This window comes from Gymnoscopelus braueri (genome assembly GCF_963280865.1).
Source record: "Gymnoscopelus braueri genome assembly, chromosome: 3".
NCBI lineage: Eukaryota > Metazoa > Chordata > Actinopteri > Myctophiformes > Myctophidae > Gymnoscopelus > Gymnoscopelus braueri.
The window spans coordinates 3462555-3479918 of record NC_137612.1 but is presented as its reverse complement, the minus strand read 5'-3'; the positions used below and the strand labels follow the sequence as shown (position 1 = coordinate 3479918).

Here is a 17364-nt window from a genome sequence, read left to right as displayed (position 1 = left end):
TGTTTGTTTTTCCTAACATGCAATGGGAACTGAGAAAAACACACAAACAACAGTATTTAGAATTTAATGTACAAAAAAAAACTACAATCCAAGTTGTAACCAAACACAATTAAAAATGCTTATGCGTATAAAAAAAAGCTTATATGCTTATAAATAAAATTAATACAAATATAAATAACCAGGACTGAACAGATATACTTTGACTGCTCCACTTCTTTCGTTAAAGTCTTTAAAAAAAAAAAGGAGAAAAAAAATTAGAGATTTCCTGTTACATTGTGAGAGACAGAGAGATCAGTTGATGGTTTGTTTTGGTGGCCTGTTAAGAAAGGTATCCCCTGAGCTGTGGAGCAAGAGTCTCTAAATGCTGGATCCTGGCAACGTGAAGCAGCATGATCGGCTTCCGCTTCTCCAGTTCTGCGGACAGCTGGCCGACGCGCTCCTCCAACTGGAAAACGTGAACAACACATTATTAACTTTGACGTGACATCAGCATCCGCATTAAAAGCAAATAGTGTTGCGCGTCATTTGGTTTATTTTGACAAATGAGTCCATAGAGAACGTCCACGGCAGCAAATCAAGCACCTTGAGAGACCAAATGTACACTGCTCAAAATAATGAGCAGTGTATGATCCCTTCATCATTTTGAGCAGTTTTTGTTAGCAGTATGTACACAGTTCATGAAAACTCAAAATAATTAAGGGATCAAAGTGTTCCCTACATTTCTTTGAGCAGTATATATTGTCGCTGTCGGGCAGAAACTCTCTTATCTCCATATTCTAACTTGTTGTATTTTTTCGTTAAAAAATGCCCTACTTTATCATACAACAGCGTCAAAGATACACAAATCAGCGTTTTTGTTTGAACCCAAATTGGTTACCAGCAGACAAGATCAACCTCTCAAGTCTACACAGTAGAATTGTCTCTAGCACTTTAGACAAAAAATGGGTTTTCTTATTCAAAGCTTTTTGAATGTGTATCATAGAATGTTACTGATAATGCAGGTTCAAATAGCCAAAAGCCTACAAAGTGTCTTTATTGAATAAAAGCTGGGACTCAGTATTCAAAACCACTTTCTCTTTGATAACAAAGTGATAGAAAATGACTGTAATCATACAAAGCTAAGGGCTAAAGGGAGCATTTGCTCACCATTTCCAAGTGCAAGTCTAATTTGTGTATTTGCCAGGAAGTTTCATTGACAGTGACATATCTCTTTCTAACATTACATTGAAATATCTCATTTTAAACTGAAATGGTGCCACAAATCATCTTCAATCAAACGCTCACCAGCTCCAACTCTTGGCATATTGTGTCCTTATCCATCTGGTCTTCCCTTCCGCTGGTCTGCAGCCAGTTCTTCAGTACTTCTTTCAACCTCTTCCATGCCCTGCACACACAATAAATACACATGTGAATCAACCTCAATAAATATATCGGTGCGTCAGCACCCAGAGGAGCCAAAATGAACTCCGAGAAAGATTAAGAGAAACAACACAAGCCACAAGGAGGTTTTAATCCTTACTGGAGCTGCTTCCTGTCCTGATGGAAGTGCTTCATCTCCACACGAATGCGGAGCAGTTCTCCTGTTAGGGCCGAGGTTGGATCATACTCTGCCTCAGAATGCACATCTTTCACATCACTCACATCACCGTCACCGCTGGATGCTGCGGCAAAAAAATAGGTATTGACCAATTGACCACTTAATTACTTTGGATATTAAATATCGATTAGCCACCCCATGGGGACAAAAGTTCATGGATATGTTTTTGTTTTTGTCGCATCAACACGCAGCAAAGGTCGTCGGGAACGGGAGTCGAACCCACGACACACTGTCAGGCTGGCATTGCAGCCTATGGTGCCTGGACCGTCACGCTACGGCCCTAATGCTCATTATGAGATGGAACACTTTCCGTTTACGCACTCTGCGTGTCATTGGTGGGCTATGGACAGTGCGGAAACCTGCCTACCAATGACATCATAGATGGGGATAGCCAATTACAGCCTTTCTCTTACTGGAAAGTTAGTATGCTGAAATAGAAAATTGTTCTTGCATTCATAAAGAAAAAGGGAAAGGTTTGAAATCTTGTTTGAAATGACCAAACCAATGATGTTACTGTTAGGCAGGTTTCTGAACTGTTCAGAGCACACCTGCTGGCAGGTTTCTGAACTGTTCACAGCACACCTGTTGAGAGACAGAGCAAGTAGATAGAAATGGTGTCATCTTATACTAAGACCAATTATAGGAAGATAGGATGAAAATGGGTAAAGTGTTCCGTTAGTGGAAAGACGGCTTAGATAACCTTGCTAGTGATGCGTTTCCCCTATCGGAAGGAAAAAGTATTTGCACTTAATTTAAAAGTGTGATCACCACCATACCTGAATAATGAGATGAGCGGTGGTGACTTGAAGGGAAGCTGAACTGTCCAGGGGGTAGCAGCACTGACTCATTGCCTTTCCCCACCTTTAAAAAGAGGCCATAAGGCCCAAGTTAGGGAACAATGTGCACACAGTAGAAGACATCACACATCTGAGAAAAGATGATTGGCTACCTTGGCCTGAGTCTTGGTGGTCATGAAAGAAGATGGTGGTAAAAGGACATCTTGGTTTTGTAGTCCATTAAGGGAGTCCATAGGGGACGCGTGAGCTTCGGAGGATGTCGGTGCAGGAACGAAGGGGCTCTGTACCCCAGCTAATGCCCTGGAAGAAACGGGAACCCCCTGGATTTTAGAAAGGCGACTGTGTGGAGAAGACATGGGCTTCACACTGGTTATGGAATCACATACAGCAGGCGTAACCGCCTTTACGAGCTAGAAATTGGAGCTCCCTTTTGTGTGCTATGGATTTTTCAAATGCAATGTTTAAAATTCAGCATGTAATGTTTAACATGTGTAATATTTGATATTTATTATCAACCTCAAAGTACTGCCATGTAGAGCAGGGGGTCTTCAATGTTTTTCTGGCCGAGGACCGCTTAGCTGAGAGAGAGATCAAGGGACTCCCACTACATATTGTATTAAATTGTGTTGCAGATTAAACTTTTTCATAGATTTCATAGACTAGTTTGACAACACTATCATTGTGTAGTCAGTGTTGTGTTGGATTAATGTTAACGTGTATTTTCAGTTAACAGTTAACCACTTAAACCCCACTCCCAAAAAAACGTCTTTGCTGAAAATAGCCGATCTACTTGTAGATCGGCTATTTTAGGCTAAGAATAGGGATGCTAGGGTTCAAGTGGTTACTGTAAAAAAAGAATCCTAGGGGGCACGGTGGCGCTGTCGCCTCACAGCTAGAAGGTCGCTGTGGGCGTGTTCTCTCCTCCGCGTCATCAGTGCCCATACCCTAGGTGGGGTTGGTGAAAGGGCCTTTTTGTGTGGTTTTGTGAGTTTGCATGTTCTCCCCGTGTCCCCTAGAGTAGATACCCTCACAAAAAAAACATGCAGTAATCCTGGTCTCTATACTGCCTCCCCCTGGTCAGCTGGGGCTCCTGGTGTAGAGTATAGCTCAGTTAGATAAAGAGGCTGTGCTTTGGTAGTGGGATCCTCAGTGCAGTGCTAAACCTTAAGTCCAGTAAACATGTTCCAAAAGATAGGAAAAGGGCAGCACATCTCAACAGTTTGGCAAAGAGCCTTCCTGTATAGACGAATCCACAGACGCGCTGCCTGTAGCTGCCTGTAGGCGGCCATTGCTGCGGTGTCGCGTCCGCGGAGCGTTGACACCGCAGCAATGGCTGCGCGCAGGGCAGCGCTCCGTGGATTCGTCTATAGGTCCTTACACACCGGGGCGATTTTTTTCATGCGAATAATACGTTTTTTTTTTAAAAACCTTATAAAGTCAATGCAAGATTCCATGGAGCGAAAAAGCGAAGCGAAAAAGCATCTTTTAATTATTCGGAACGAGTCCGAATTTTGCGTATATTCGCATATTCGCCGGTGTGTAACCGCCTTATACCTGTTACGTTGCAGCCCTTTTATAGGAGAGTCCAGCAGTTCTTTGGGACGACGAGGCTGAAGTCTGGTCGTTCGAGTCAGAGCTCTGCGTGCGAGAGTCACAAACATCAGTTAGTTTAGAATCAGTGTTGATTTTGACAGCAAATTTTGTTTTCGTTTTAGTCATATTTTAGTCATCTGAAATCTGAAATCAACAGTTGATTTTAGTCGACTAAAATCTATTTTTGCGGGCCTTGATGCGGGCCGCAATGGCTGATTTTACACTTGGTTGCCTGTTGAAAATAGCCGATCTACAAGCTCACCAGGCATCGCAGCGCGACGCCTGGTGAGCTTGTAGATCTGCTATTTTCAAAGCGCAACACCCTAGCGCAACCAAACATAAAATGACTTGTCTTAGTTCTACTGGATCTCTTCTCCACTAGTAATTTTTGTCTAGTTTTTATTTGTTGACGAAATTGTCAATATATTTAGTCTTAGTTTTAGTCATCATAGCGTAATTTTTATCTAGTTTTCGTCAGTGAAAAAAGGTAGTCGACCAACATTTTTCGTCAACGTTTTAGTCGACGAAACCAACACCGTTTAGAATAAAGCCTACCAATGTGACACTGGTGCAGACGGGCAAATACTCACAGCTGGCTGAGCACTTTGTCTCCAGACCCCTTTTGGACAGAAGCAGACCATGTCACTCCGTGTGACGTGCTCTTTGAGCCCGGTTCAGGCAGACAGAAGGACACGCTCTTTTTACAAGGTGATCTTCCGACTTCTCGCACCCCGGCTGATCGACACAAGGCCCGGCGCTTCCATCGCATGGCGCAGCGCTGGACCGCTTGCTGGAGGCGTTGTGTGCTCTGTGGAAAATCGTCATCGTGTATTTTTAAATAATGAAAGACATGAAAGATGTACACCTCCAAATGAATGTATAAGCACACGCATGCATGCATACACCCATGAACCCACTTGCTCTTGACTCCGCTGGGCTAAGCTAGTGGTGAGGCTGCCCGTGTGAGCAGCGTGCGTGAGGATGCACGTCACCCCTTCTCTCAGCAGCTGGTCTCTGTAGAAGTGGATCGCTCTGGCCTGACGCTCCTGCTTCCTGTGCTGCTCTGTGAGCCACAGCCTCCATGCAAACAACACCTACAGACAAGACGACCAAGAAGGAATGACTGCAAGGCAAGTCCCATTAAATTGAAAGAGCACATACTGTATAATGCTTTACTAGTGTAGGCCAGACGCTGGATAAGACGGCTGGGTTCAAGCCATTAAACATCAAAAGGCTAAACAAAAAGCCATTTGAAGTTTTCCCATCACCATCCCCTTCTGATAAGACAACAGAACAGGAAAGGGGGGGAGAAAGCCAGGCTCGACGATCGCTCAACCAAATGGTCAAGCCATCTCCGCTGGTGCAATCAGAGAGGTCACACTGTCCCCTGTGTGAACCCCCACATGCACCACACACACACACACCCACACACACACAGGGACATTTCCCCCCCCCCCTTTTTCTCTCCTCTCTCTCTCTCTCTCTCCTTGGAGCGCATTGAAAAACCCCGTTTTGTCACAAAAAGACATTTTGCACGTGACCTCATGAAGACGACATATGGTGTGATTGTTACACTAGTCATTACTAAATGATGATGGTACATGCACCCGGTCATAGGGGCTGTGTTACACAGCTGCCCTTCTGAAAAAGTGACAGCAATACCCGCATATCCTTGATTCTTAGGGACACACTGTCAGTCAGCAGGTGTTACCTTGGCCTGCAGATTGAGGGACCAGTGCCAAAGCGCTAGCTTGGTCTGCTCAGCTTCTCTCCTCCTGCGCTGCAGCTGCGAGGGGCAGTAAATCACTTGAGTTACTAGGTCTGGTCAATATGACCTCAAATCACTATCACGATTATTTCAAACGTTTGCCTCGACTACGATTAATGAACTTAAAAAAAAGAAAAATAAGTTCAAATAGCAGATCTACAAGCTCACAACGTGTCGCTGCTGATCAATTGAATCAAACAATTCAGTGGATTATAAAAAAATATATTTGTGTCAATTCATCAATATATACAAAATGTATATATCAATGTATTTATAAAACGAAAACTTGCTTCTCCATTATTCAATCACCCTACGATTATTGGTTCTATATGTCGGTTTTTAAATATTTTTGTTTAATTGCCAAGCCGAATGAGTTACTATCAAGAGATAGACCACATACATTATAGGTGTATACACATGCACACCGATACTAGTTCACCTTAAATGTCTGATCCAGACAGACGCTCGTTATTGAAGTTGAAAATATGAACTGGCAGGTCAACAGACTAATCTGTATAAATAAGAGAAGCCAACCTCAATTTTCCACCGTTCAAAAAAGCTCTGGTATGTCTTCAGTCTCAGCAACAACACTCCTTGCCTCTTCATCACCTACGGAATCATGTTAATATAAAAAGAAGATGAGGTAACCAATAGTGTGACCAATAGTACAACTGAAATAGGCGTGTGGGCGTGGCAAACAGTACAAGTGAGCCAATACGTAAAGGATAGTGGGAGTACTAACCTCATATCTCTGGTATCGGTAGTGATGTTTGCTCCATGCCTTTGTGACTCTGCAAAGAAGCTTGGCGCGGTGGTGCCGTTTGGCGTTTTCCATGTCTACCCTCTCCTTCTGAGCCACTGATGTTTGATCTCTCCATCTCCTGAAAACCCCCTGTAGAATCACTTATCGAAAGGAAAAAACAAGATTTACAACAAGGCATGGTAAAATGTTGCACCACGCATGCACACGTTATACAATACATACACACACATGTCCTAGGCTAGGGCATGTTCACACTATCTGCCTTTTGTGAAGAAACTTTTTCTGCTGAAAAAAAAGACGCTACAGGCGCCTGCCCCCAGGTGGCGCTCCTGGACAAGGTTTTGATGTGCCCTGGAGTCCATACCGCTGCCACCGGCGAGGTGGGGGCGGTCATGCATCCACACCTGATTAACGACCAATACCTTCCTCCTCTTCCGTCTCCTGGGCCAACAGCAATACATCGGGGCATATCACAACCTCAACCAGGAGGCTCTGTCTGGAGGAAGCTCATTTTAAAGCTTACTCCAGGCTAACGGGGCATTTACTCATGCACTTTTAAAGGTGCTGTTCAGTGCGATTTCTGGGGCCAAAAGTTGAGATTAGTAACTTTTTGGAGAAATGCCCATATGACCCAGATCGCTATTCATCAGCTGACCAGTCACGATGAATTGTGTCTGCTGTGTCTTCATTGAAACTCTATGGAAATTAGCCGGCTGTCTGTCTGCTGAATACTGATAAGATAAGAAGAGGAGGAAGGTGTTGGTGGTTAGTCGGGTGGGGGATACATGACCGCCCTACCTCACCCTACCCCGACAACGGTATGGATTATAAGTATAAATACACATCTCATAGGTTTTAATGTAAAAAGGCAGTGCCTATTTGTTATTTTCCTTTATGTAGCAGATTGACCATGCAGCATCTGATATTATGCGTTACCTTGATCTATGCAGCTCTGTGCCCTGTTCAACACTTCCCCCTGCTGGTGGCGTTTGGACACAGCATGCACGGTAGTTTGCCTCCATGCAAGAAACACCTTTAAGAATGTTGCATGATGTCACCAACTGATACATGTGCATAAACCATAGCAAAACAATAGCGATGGTGACTGATCAGCAGGTTATTCTGTTACCTTTGCTAGAAGGCAGCGCTGGAAGTGACTCTGCGCCCTCTGCTCTTTGACTCTGATCTCAGCCAGAAGAACTGTGTTCTCCCTCCACAAAGCAAAGCTCCTCCTAAGAGGAGGTAACAGAGGTTCACACAGAGATCATCAACATTGATCATCTTTGACTGCAGACATTCACCACTTAAACCCTGCTATTTTTGGCTAATGTTCCCCCACCCAGAAGATGGATGCGGGCGTTCAAGTGGTTAAAGGTCTGACTTTAGCCTTTAAAGTCATAGAGTGTAACTTTCATTTGTGTAGTCCTTTTGGCAAAACCTCTGTCTTTTAGCTACGTGGTTATTACAAAATCTGTACGAATAGTGATTCCAAGAAGTCTGTTCAAAACTACATGTGTCTCACACCAAAGCACAGGCCCAAAAAAACATAAAGCCTGGTTTGAGTGTTTGAGTGAGAGCAGAGAATATTTTTGGAAAGCAAAGTAGAAGAAAATGTGAACACAACTCAGTCACAAGTAAGTCTTAACAAGTCTTAACCTACCCCCCCCCCCCTCTTTCATTTCCCCCCTTTGTATATATATTTTTTCTCTCTTCATACCAGTAACCTGAAAGCTGATTGTATGACGTTCTGTATAGTAGTGTGTATATCTGTCTGTCTCTGTCTCTTATATGTCTCTTATATGTCTCTTATACGTATGTCATCATGATTTGTGTGCATGGGGTTCTCATCTTAAACAAGCTGCGTGCTTAACTGAGTCTTCCAGTTTAGTAGACCTTGTATTGTGAATTTTGTACTTCCATGTACTGTGATTCTCATGTCTTACTAAATAAAAGTACATCAATCAATCAATCAATCAACTATTTACCAGGTGCACGGCTCAGAAGAGTTAAATCTCAGCAAAAAAAGCACTCTCTGAAGTACTCTCCTTCAGGTACTTTCAGTCAGATAGGGCATGGGCAAATCACCAACGCATTTCGTCCGAAGGCTTCCTCAGCGTGATAAGCATCATCAGCGTGAAAAGCATTAACACGCTGAGGAAGGCATCGTATTGGCCGAAATGCGTTCCGGGAGCGCTGGCAGTTTTTTTGCTGATATTGAATATTTTGGAAGGCGACATGTTGTCACAAATTGTATGTATTAAATTTGAAAATCAACTAAATACATTTCCGGGTCCAAAGCACAAGTGCCCTGTGTCATTCTGTCGTGAATGCTGGGGAGGGGGGGGGACAAAAAATGTGTGATTAGGCCTGGACCGCTGGTGTAGCGGTCCAGGCACATAGGCTCAATGTAGCCCGACGGCCTTTGCAGCAGGTCACTCCCTATTTCCTGTCAGCTTACTGTACATCCATAAAGGCATAAAAGCCCAAAAATAAATGTAAAAAAAAAAAGAATGTGTGTTTAAAAGAGGTTGGCAAACAACACATTTATGTGGAATAGTTATTGTGAACAAGATGCCAGTGATAAATTATATCAGAAACAACTTGATTACTTGACTAATTGAAAATGTTACACAGTTTGACTTGAAAAATGTAATCTCACGACAAGATTGTGTCCTAATGTGCAATTTGTGAAACAGGGTGAAAGGAGCCCACCACCACACTAGCGCCGTTTCCTAAACAATTAACACAATACAGTATGTAAAATGATGTTTTAGTAATATTGTTAATGCTGTTCTGCAGTCTACACAGATTGAAGCTTTAATATTTGCTTTTATGAAATCTCCTGTACATATTGCTAGTTTGACCACTTCAAATGCTCTAATCTTAAAATAATTACCGAAAGTAGACGATCTACAAGCTCTCAATGCGTCTGTGACGCATTGAGAGCTTGTAGATCGGCTACCTTCGCTGCGCAACATTCTTCCATAGAAGACATGCTGACTTCCAGGGAATCCAAAAGACTGAAATCAGTCGTGGCGACTGAGAACTTTAATCCATGTAACTAAGAGTGATCATTGGTCATTGCGGTCTGAGAACCAGTTGAAACTTGACGTCCCAAAGACACGTTTAAAGACCAGAGGTGACCGAGCCTTTTCATAGTGATGTGTCTCTTTTTGTCGTTTTGTTTTCTTATTTTACTGTGTGTTTTTGCTAACTTGTTTTTGGTAACCGTGCGTTGTAAAATGTGCTATATAAATAAAGTGGATGGGATTGGATCGTTGTTACCTGAGAAAGTGTTTCTGTTGCAGTCTGTAGCGTTCCTCTGCATGGCCACAGACCTGTGCTGTCTGCATGTGGTGTTCCTGTGGATATACACGGATAGTGCAGTGTTTGAGCTCAGGGAATAGATTATTATCATGAATTCATGTTACCATGTCTGCCTGGTGCAATTGCTGGTGTACCTTCCAGACATGAAGGGAATGTTTGAGTACTTTCATTCCATTATAGTTCCCCATCTGCTCCAGTCTTTGGCTCTTATCTCTTTGGTGCTGAACAAACTGATGTGCATATTAGAGTCATTAACAACACAATTGCTGTATAGTTTTAAACTGAAGACAATAATCTTGTTTAACACACATACATACAGAACATGGTATAAAAAGGTTATTCTTTGTATATATATGTATTTTTAATTATTTTTTATCTATGGATCATATTCACACTGCGGCCAGCCATTTAGCTTTTACTTCATATTTTTGGCTTGGGGTTTCTCACCCCAAGTATGGAGTAAAAGAAAAATGGCCACCATGTGATTATGGTCAATTTATTGAGAGACTAACGGGTACAAACGGAGAAGCACCTTACCTTGTGCCAGCGATCCATGGCCCATCTCATGCGGCGCAGTTCACCATGTCGACAAGCCTGCTCCTCTCGGGTTCTCCTAGTATTAACAAACAAAACAGAAAAATTTAACAGATTAGCGAGCCCGTTGTGCCTTTCTTTATAAGACACTATCCATCGATCAGTTTAACAGGATTCCACTCCGTTCACCTGTCCTGTATTTCAGTGCTATTGTCCTTCCACTGTCTCATTGTCTTCTGGAGAAGCCTGTGCAGGTACAGAGTGTCTGAGGAGGCCCGTTTCTTCCTCTCCTCGATGTGCTGCTGTGTACGTTGCCTCCAGCAAGCCAGGGCTCTGCGTGCACGCCACTGCTCCTCATGAAGAATGGCCTAGGACCAACAGAATCATGACTGTGCTTTGTCTGCTCTGCAACCAAAACATGTAATGTGCCCATGTTGAGGAACTAAGGCTGCAACTATCCGACATGCTCAAAATAGGGATCGATTATTAATTGATTATCTTAGTTATTATCTAAGTTATTTATTATTTCTTAACTCATTGAGTGCCATTCACGTGTTTCACGTGTTTTACCGCTATGGTGCAACATGCCAATCACGTGTTTCACGTGTTTTTGAAAAGAATAGTGAAAAAATATATATAATTGTTCAGAACCCAAGATATCATTATCTGAAGATTTGCAGCTCCATCCACTCCTTGTTTAACTTATGACTGAAAAAGGCTGTATCTCGCTTCATAAGCACTTTTTTTTTACTGCCAAAAATAGCCAGAAATAATTATGGCACTCAGTGAGTTAATAATCGATGAAATCGATTTTTGTACCGTTCTCTCAGAAAGATTCTGCTCCTTCATCTTCTCCATCTCTCCCCACCAGCTGTAGAAGACCCAGGTGTACTGACGCTGTCTGCAAGGAAGTCAATACAGACAGAAACCACGCTGACGAGTCAGAAAGGGCAAGTGTCTAAAATAATCAAATCACATGGGAACAGCGTGACTCCAATGTACAGTAGATCTCGTATGTGAACTACTCCTTTAAAGTGGAATCTTTCAAAAAGTATACAACACTTGTGAAAAGAATGATGTATGAGATGGTTAACTCACTGATTATACACGTCTGCCTCCTGTCTCATCTCCCTGTGAAGTCTTTTCTGGAGGGTAAATTCAACCCAGGATTTGAAACACTGCGGCGATCTGTGCTCAGCAAACCAGGCCTCTGCTCGACACTCCAACCCCTATTCAGAAGGATGGGACGATACACAATGTCATTGTGATTTTATCTACCGAAAACAATAAAGCACAGTGATATTAGTATAATCTGATACAAATATAATGAAAAATGTTGAATACCTGCGTGCGTCTATGCCCAGCAAGCTTCACCTTCCAGAGGTAGAAACAACTTCTCAGGACTGAGGCGCTGTTGAGGGAGAGGCATTAAGAAAAAAATAAATGCCAATGCTAACAGGAATGAGAAATATACACTCCATGATACATGTAATGGCAGAAATATCAGAGTAACAAAACCACATTGAAAAACCAAATTGCAAAACCACACTTCACAAAAACCAAAGTCCTATATAAGATGATAAAACGTAGCACGGGATGGCTAGACTAATATCTAAAAAGGAATTCACACTGGCATATTCGTCTTGTTTCCAGGCTACGTAAAACGTTGCTTCTAGAAAACAATAAACCACACCTGTGATGTGACACGGCCATTTCTATGTGGGAGTGAATAGCCTCGTCTTCAGCCTCTTCAACACGTTTCTGCCAAAGTCTCCAATATTTGACCTGTGAAGAAAAAGCGACATTCTTGCACAGTCAATGGGTTTTAATCCTAGGGACATTAAAAAACAGCCCTTCCAACCCAGGAAGCTGTGAAGATAATAGTCTCGAGTAAATACAAGACATTTTATTTCTTTATACTAAGGTCACGTTTGTCTATTACTGCTCTTGGTTCTTACCAGCAAATAATGAGCCTGGTGCTGACCCGCCATCTGATCTTGTTCTGCTTCGTCACTGCACAATTTCACATCTACTGATAAGCTCAAGAATACAACGATAATGTGTCTGTAGTTTTACAGAAAAAAAATAATATTAGAATAAAAGTTATATTTGTTTGTGTGTGTGTGTTAGGATACAAGTTCTCCAGCGCTCCAGTGTTCTATGCTGGATGCTCCGTTTGGCCAAATGTCCCGCAGCTTGCCACTGGTCCTCTTCACATCGTTTGACACACAGTTCACTGTGCCACGTATCCCAATACACCCCGAGCTCTCTGAGATGCCAGGCATGCAAAGCCTCTCCTAGACCACACAGTCAGAACAGCAACATTAGGGGAAAAGTGTACGAATAACAAGGCTTAAAACAGCCACACTGGTACTTGGTCATCTCTTACATATCAAGATGCCTATTTGGTGTGGACTGATGACGGTTAATATAAAAATACCTTGCGACTTCTTCTTAGATTGGCGGTAGCGTACATAAGTAGTCCATGCACACAGTGCCTTTCTCTGTGTCCCATGAATGAAGTGGAGTGAAGCCTTTGATTGTTTCTCCCTCTGACAGCAGGCGGCTACGTACGTATTTTTCCACAGAAGCCATGCCTATGAGGTAGGAGATCGATACACATACATACCCCACAAAGTAAGGACATGCAGTGAATATTAGTAACTGACAGACAAAATGTGGATAGAAAAACTATGCATACTGTATACTCCAGTGGTTCTCAAACTTTTTCATGTCAAGGACCCCCAAATTGACACTTATTAGCCCGTGGACCCCCATTTCAGAAGATATAACAGGGACCCCCATAAGAGAAGATTTTTTACGGCTCTAGCCCCCGGACCCCACTTTGAGAACCAATGGTATACACAATCCTTGGGAGTGTATGATGGTTACCCTGCCCTGTAGCGTTACAGCCCAATGCTGCAAGGCCTGATCCTCCAGTGCATAAACATTATAGTGCTGCTGCAGCTTGGCCTGCCATGTATTCCATGCCGACCTGTATAGGGAAAAAAAAACATTTAAATATCTTAATGACCCCCGCACACTATCTGTATTAGAGAAAATACAATGTGCTCTAATACAGTCATGGTTGAAATGGTTGAAAATGCAAACTTTTTTTGTGCACAAACCATACTCTTACTTAAGAGTTGTGCACCTCTTCTGACGAAGAGCACCATCGAGCATTCTACTCTTCATTTGCTTCATTTCTAGGAATAGCTCCCACTTGTCCCAAATCAGACGCACCTGTCGCCTATCAGCTGTAAAAAAGAATACATTTAAAAAAAGAATCACTGGTTGTGAGTGACAGCAGACACAGCTTGAGGCTTCTAGGTTTTACAATGCAAACTAACACCAATAAAGTCATTATCGCCCAGACCCCATACCAAAACATTGTGCATGCCGGACTTTCTTCTTCTTCTCTCTCTGCAAGGACACAAACAATTGCCAGCTGTAGAAGGTCCGGTTGTAAAGGTTATACCTGAAACATACGCAACGCCGTTAGCACATGTAAAGGAAAACGGTGTCTAATTTATGGTAATAGGATATCAGCTTACAGCGTGATTTCGTCACCAGTGTCACAGGAATCTAAGGACACACATTTTACCTGTAGTGACACTCCGCTCGCACCGAGAGGCCCCACTCACGCCTGGAGGTCCACCACTCGTCTCTCCAGCTTTCAAAGGCTTTGAGCCGTAGCACTCTGCAGTAGTGGGACCTGGACAATTTATTATTAATATGACATACTTACATTTCAGTCAATCCAATGGTTGAAACTACACTTAATATTAAGAAAATAATGATACCTGGCTTGATGAGGATGAACTCGCCCAAACGTTCTCAGCGTCCATAACTTTAAGAATTTCCTGGCCAGATGCCTGCAGTGTTAAAAGAAAGTTATAGGCAGGGCCGGACTGAAAACATAATCGGGATTAGGTCATCAGATTGTGAATTTTGCAGTAATAACTTGCTATATAATTTGCATTGAGCAAACTGAATACATTTGCCCCAGGCAAGGTCTAGCATGGTTAGATAACAACAAAGAAGCATGACATAATAATAATAAAGAACCTAATTCTGATCTCCTTTAGTCTTCCACCTCTGTTCCAGGTGTATCCAACTCTATAGGTGATCTTTCGGGTGAGGACTTTGCGGATTTGTTTGGTTTCACCACCTGGTTTATTGACTTTCACCAGATCCGTCTTCTTCCTTGCGTTAGTTTGCATTGTGAGGGAGGGGCCAAACGGGCCATCAAAGATCCATCACCACCACACCACCACAGCAGTCAACTAGTTACACAGGGACGAGGTTAACAGTTTAGCAAGCACTCCAGTGGTGGAAAGTAACTAAGTACATTTACTCAAGTACTGTACTTAAGTACAATTTTGAGGTGTTTTTTACTTAAGTGGAGTATTTCCAATTTTCAGTACTTTTACTTCTACTGTCTCCACTACATCTCAGAGGCAAATATTGTACTTTTACTCCATTACAATTATTTGAAAACGTTGTTACTTTATTTTATTTTATAGATTTGATTATTATTATTATTATTATTATTACATACATTAACCACTTCAGCCCTATATACATTTTGGCCATTTGAAAATAGCCGATCTACAACCTCACAATGCCTGCTATTTTCAAAAGATTTTTATACATTTGATGTGTATTTGTGAAATGGGACATTCTGCATAATGAGTACTTTCTACTTTTGGTACTTTAAGTACATTTTGACACCTATAGTTTTGTACTTTTACTCAAGTAAAAAAAAATGTAAATGTGAGTACATTTTCCACCACTGAAGCACTATCTATCAGCTCTATGTTGACATACGAATACAATACTCTCCACTTATCAGAGAAAGGATGTTATCATGGTGGTGATGATGTTTGTTTGGTGATCAGATCAACTCAACCACCTGTCACACAGTGGTGGAAAAAGTACTCACATGTTTTACTTAAGTAAAAGTATCAATACAGCAATGTAGAAATACTCTGTTACTCTGTCTGCATTTAAAAATGTTACTTGAGTAAAAGTGCAAAAGTATTGGTATCAAAAACGTCCTTAAAGTACCAAAAGTAAAAGTACTCATTTTGCAGAATGTTCCATTTCACAAGTTCAAAATGTATTAATAATTATTTTGAAAATAGAAGATCTACAAGCTCACTTTGAGCTTGTAGATCTGATATTTTCAAATGGCCAAAAATAAATATAGGGCTGAAGTGGTTAATGTATGTTTTGAAATAATAATAGAAATCTACAAAGTAACTAGTAAGTAGTAACTGAAGTTTTCAAATAATTGTAGTGGAGTAAAAGTTGCCTCTGAGATGTAGTGGAGTAGAAGTAAAAGTACAGAAAATTAGAAATACTCCAGTAAAGTAAAAATACCTACATTTTACTTCAGTACAATACTTTAATTAATGTACTTAGCTACTATCCACCACTGCTGTCACGTTGGTTCCATCAGATCAACCAACATTTTGATCAAATCTGAGCAACAAAACATTAAACTAACCAACTCCTACGGAACCTCTGGTATTATGACTTCATGAAAATAACTTTATAAAGCCATAAAGCCAGCACATCATTTGTTTGATCTTGTTTATCGACTATTTAACGTGAAACGTGTAAAGTTTTGAAGTCTTACACCTTTTGTTTACTTCTTCCACTGGACCGCGTCTCTTTCTGAAACATGATGACGCGTGTTTGTGACGACCTGGCAGCTCACGTGGGCGGGGCTTTGTATTCCGTTCGGTGTTGCCATGTCTGCTTGTTATAAGTGACTTTGGGTTTCTTTTTCTGTGAAGTTGCTTGTAAATATTGGTTTCATTGATTGAATACTTTATTAACAGTTTGTTTGCCCCAAAAAAGCACAGAAAGTACAGTTCAATACAAAAGGATGCTAAAAGGGTTAAACCCAAGAAAGCACTTGTTTCCATTGGTCCTGTGTATTCAATTCGTCGAAACATTTAATGACAAACAAAACGTTTTTTTGTGTCGTTGCTTATTTGGGCTTGTTTCCAACTTTTTTTTATTATGATTTAATAAACCAGTGGTTCTCAAATATGTTCACATCATGGACCCCCAAATCAATATGTATTTGTCCCTAACCCCCATCCAGGGGCGCTGACTTTTGTGCGCGACCATGGGGGCTGAACTTGACCACCACTCGCGCCCCCCCCCCCCTTCCACCCACTGCGTCGCGGGCATATAGGCGCGCGAAGCGCGCGCGATTTTTTTTGCTTAATTAATTCATTAAATGACCATAAAACAACATTAACAACACTCTACCCATCCTTCAGTGTGTCCCATCCTCAAATGTTTTACTTAAATAAAAGTACTTATTTTAGTAGTAGCCTATAGTTACTTCTACTCCACTACATATAGACAAATATTGTACTTTTACTCCACTACAATTATTTGATAACTTTATTTACTATAGTTACTTTGTAGATTTTGATTATTATTATTACAAAACCACTTATACAGTATATATACTTTGGCAATTTGAAAATAGCAGATTTGCGATGCGTTGTGAGCTTGTAGATCTGCTATTTTCAAAGAATTTGTATACATTTTACACGTTTGAAAACTTGTGAAATGGGACCTTCTGCATAATGAGTACTTTTACTTTTGGTACTTTAAATACATTTTGATACCAATACTTTTCTACTTTTACTCAAGTACATTTTGAATACCTTACTTTTACTTGTAATAGAGTATTTTTACACCGCAGAATTTATACTTTTGTTTAAGTAAAACATTTTAGTACTTTTTCCACCACTGGTATTCAGTGCATGCAGTGAGTGACTGTTAGTGCACACAGGAGGAGGGAGTCAAGGGACACAGCATAGCGACCCTTCATTTCAATAAGGGCACACGGCAGAGCCAAAACCTGCAGAACATGTTTAGCACACAGCCATAGCCATGGTTCACATGACGCTTGGTGCCGAGTCCCCCTGGTCTAAACAAGTTGTGTTCGATTTTT

At 41.5% G+C, this 17364-nt stretch overlaps 1 protein-coding gene across 1 annotated transcript; it reads right to left on the bottom strand.

Moving 5' to 3' along the window:
- Positions 1 to 48: 48 nt before the first annotated feature.
- sfi1 (SFI1 centrin binding protein) lies at positions 49 to 16049 on the bottom strand. The gene is made up of 31 exons (XM_080425162.1): positions 16026 to 16049; positions 14448 to 14665; positions 14183 to 14254; positions 13984 to 14094; positions 13763 to 13857; positions 13519 to 13636; positions 13272 to 13374; positions 12820 to 12976; positions 12515 to 12676; positions 12338 to 12411; positions 12073 to 12164; positions 11724 to 11790; positions 11478 to 11608; positions 11199 to 11280; positions 10569 to 10747; positions 10383 to 10458; positions 9980 to 10075; positions 9804 to 9880; positions 7648 to 7750; positions 7455 to 7551; positions 6498 to 6658; positions 6290 to 6364; positions 5699 to 5773; positions 4905 to 5081; positions 4578 to 4795; positions 3949 to 4032; positions 2547 to 2694; positions 2374 to 2458; positions 1520 to 1661; positions 1285 to 1384; positions 49 to 445 (listed from the first exon to the last, which is right to left on the bottom strand). The coding sequence occupies exons 2-31, from the start codon at positions 14600 to 14602 to the stop codon at positions 320 to 322; spliced, it is 3438 nt and encodes a 1145-aa protein (XP_080281288.1). The 5' UTR covers positions 14603 to 14665; positions 16026 to 16049; the 3' UTR covers positions 49 to 319.
- Positions 16050 to 17364: the final 1315 nt, after the last annotated feature.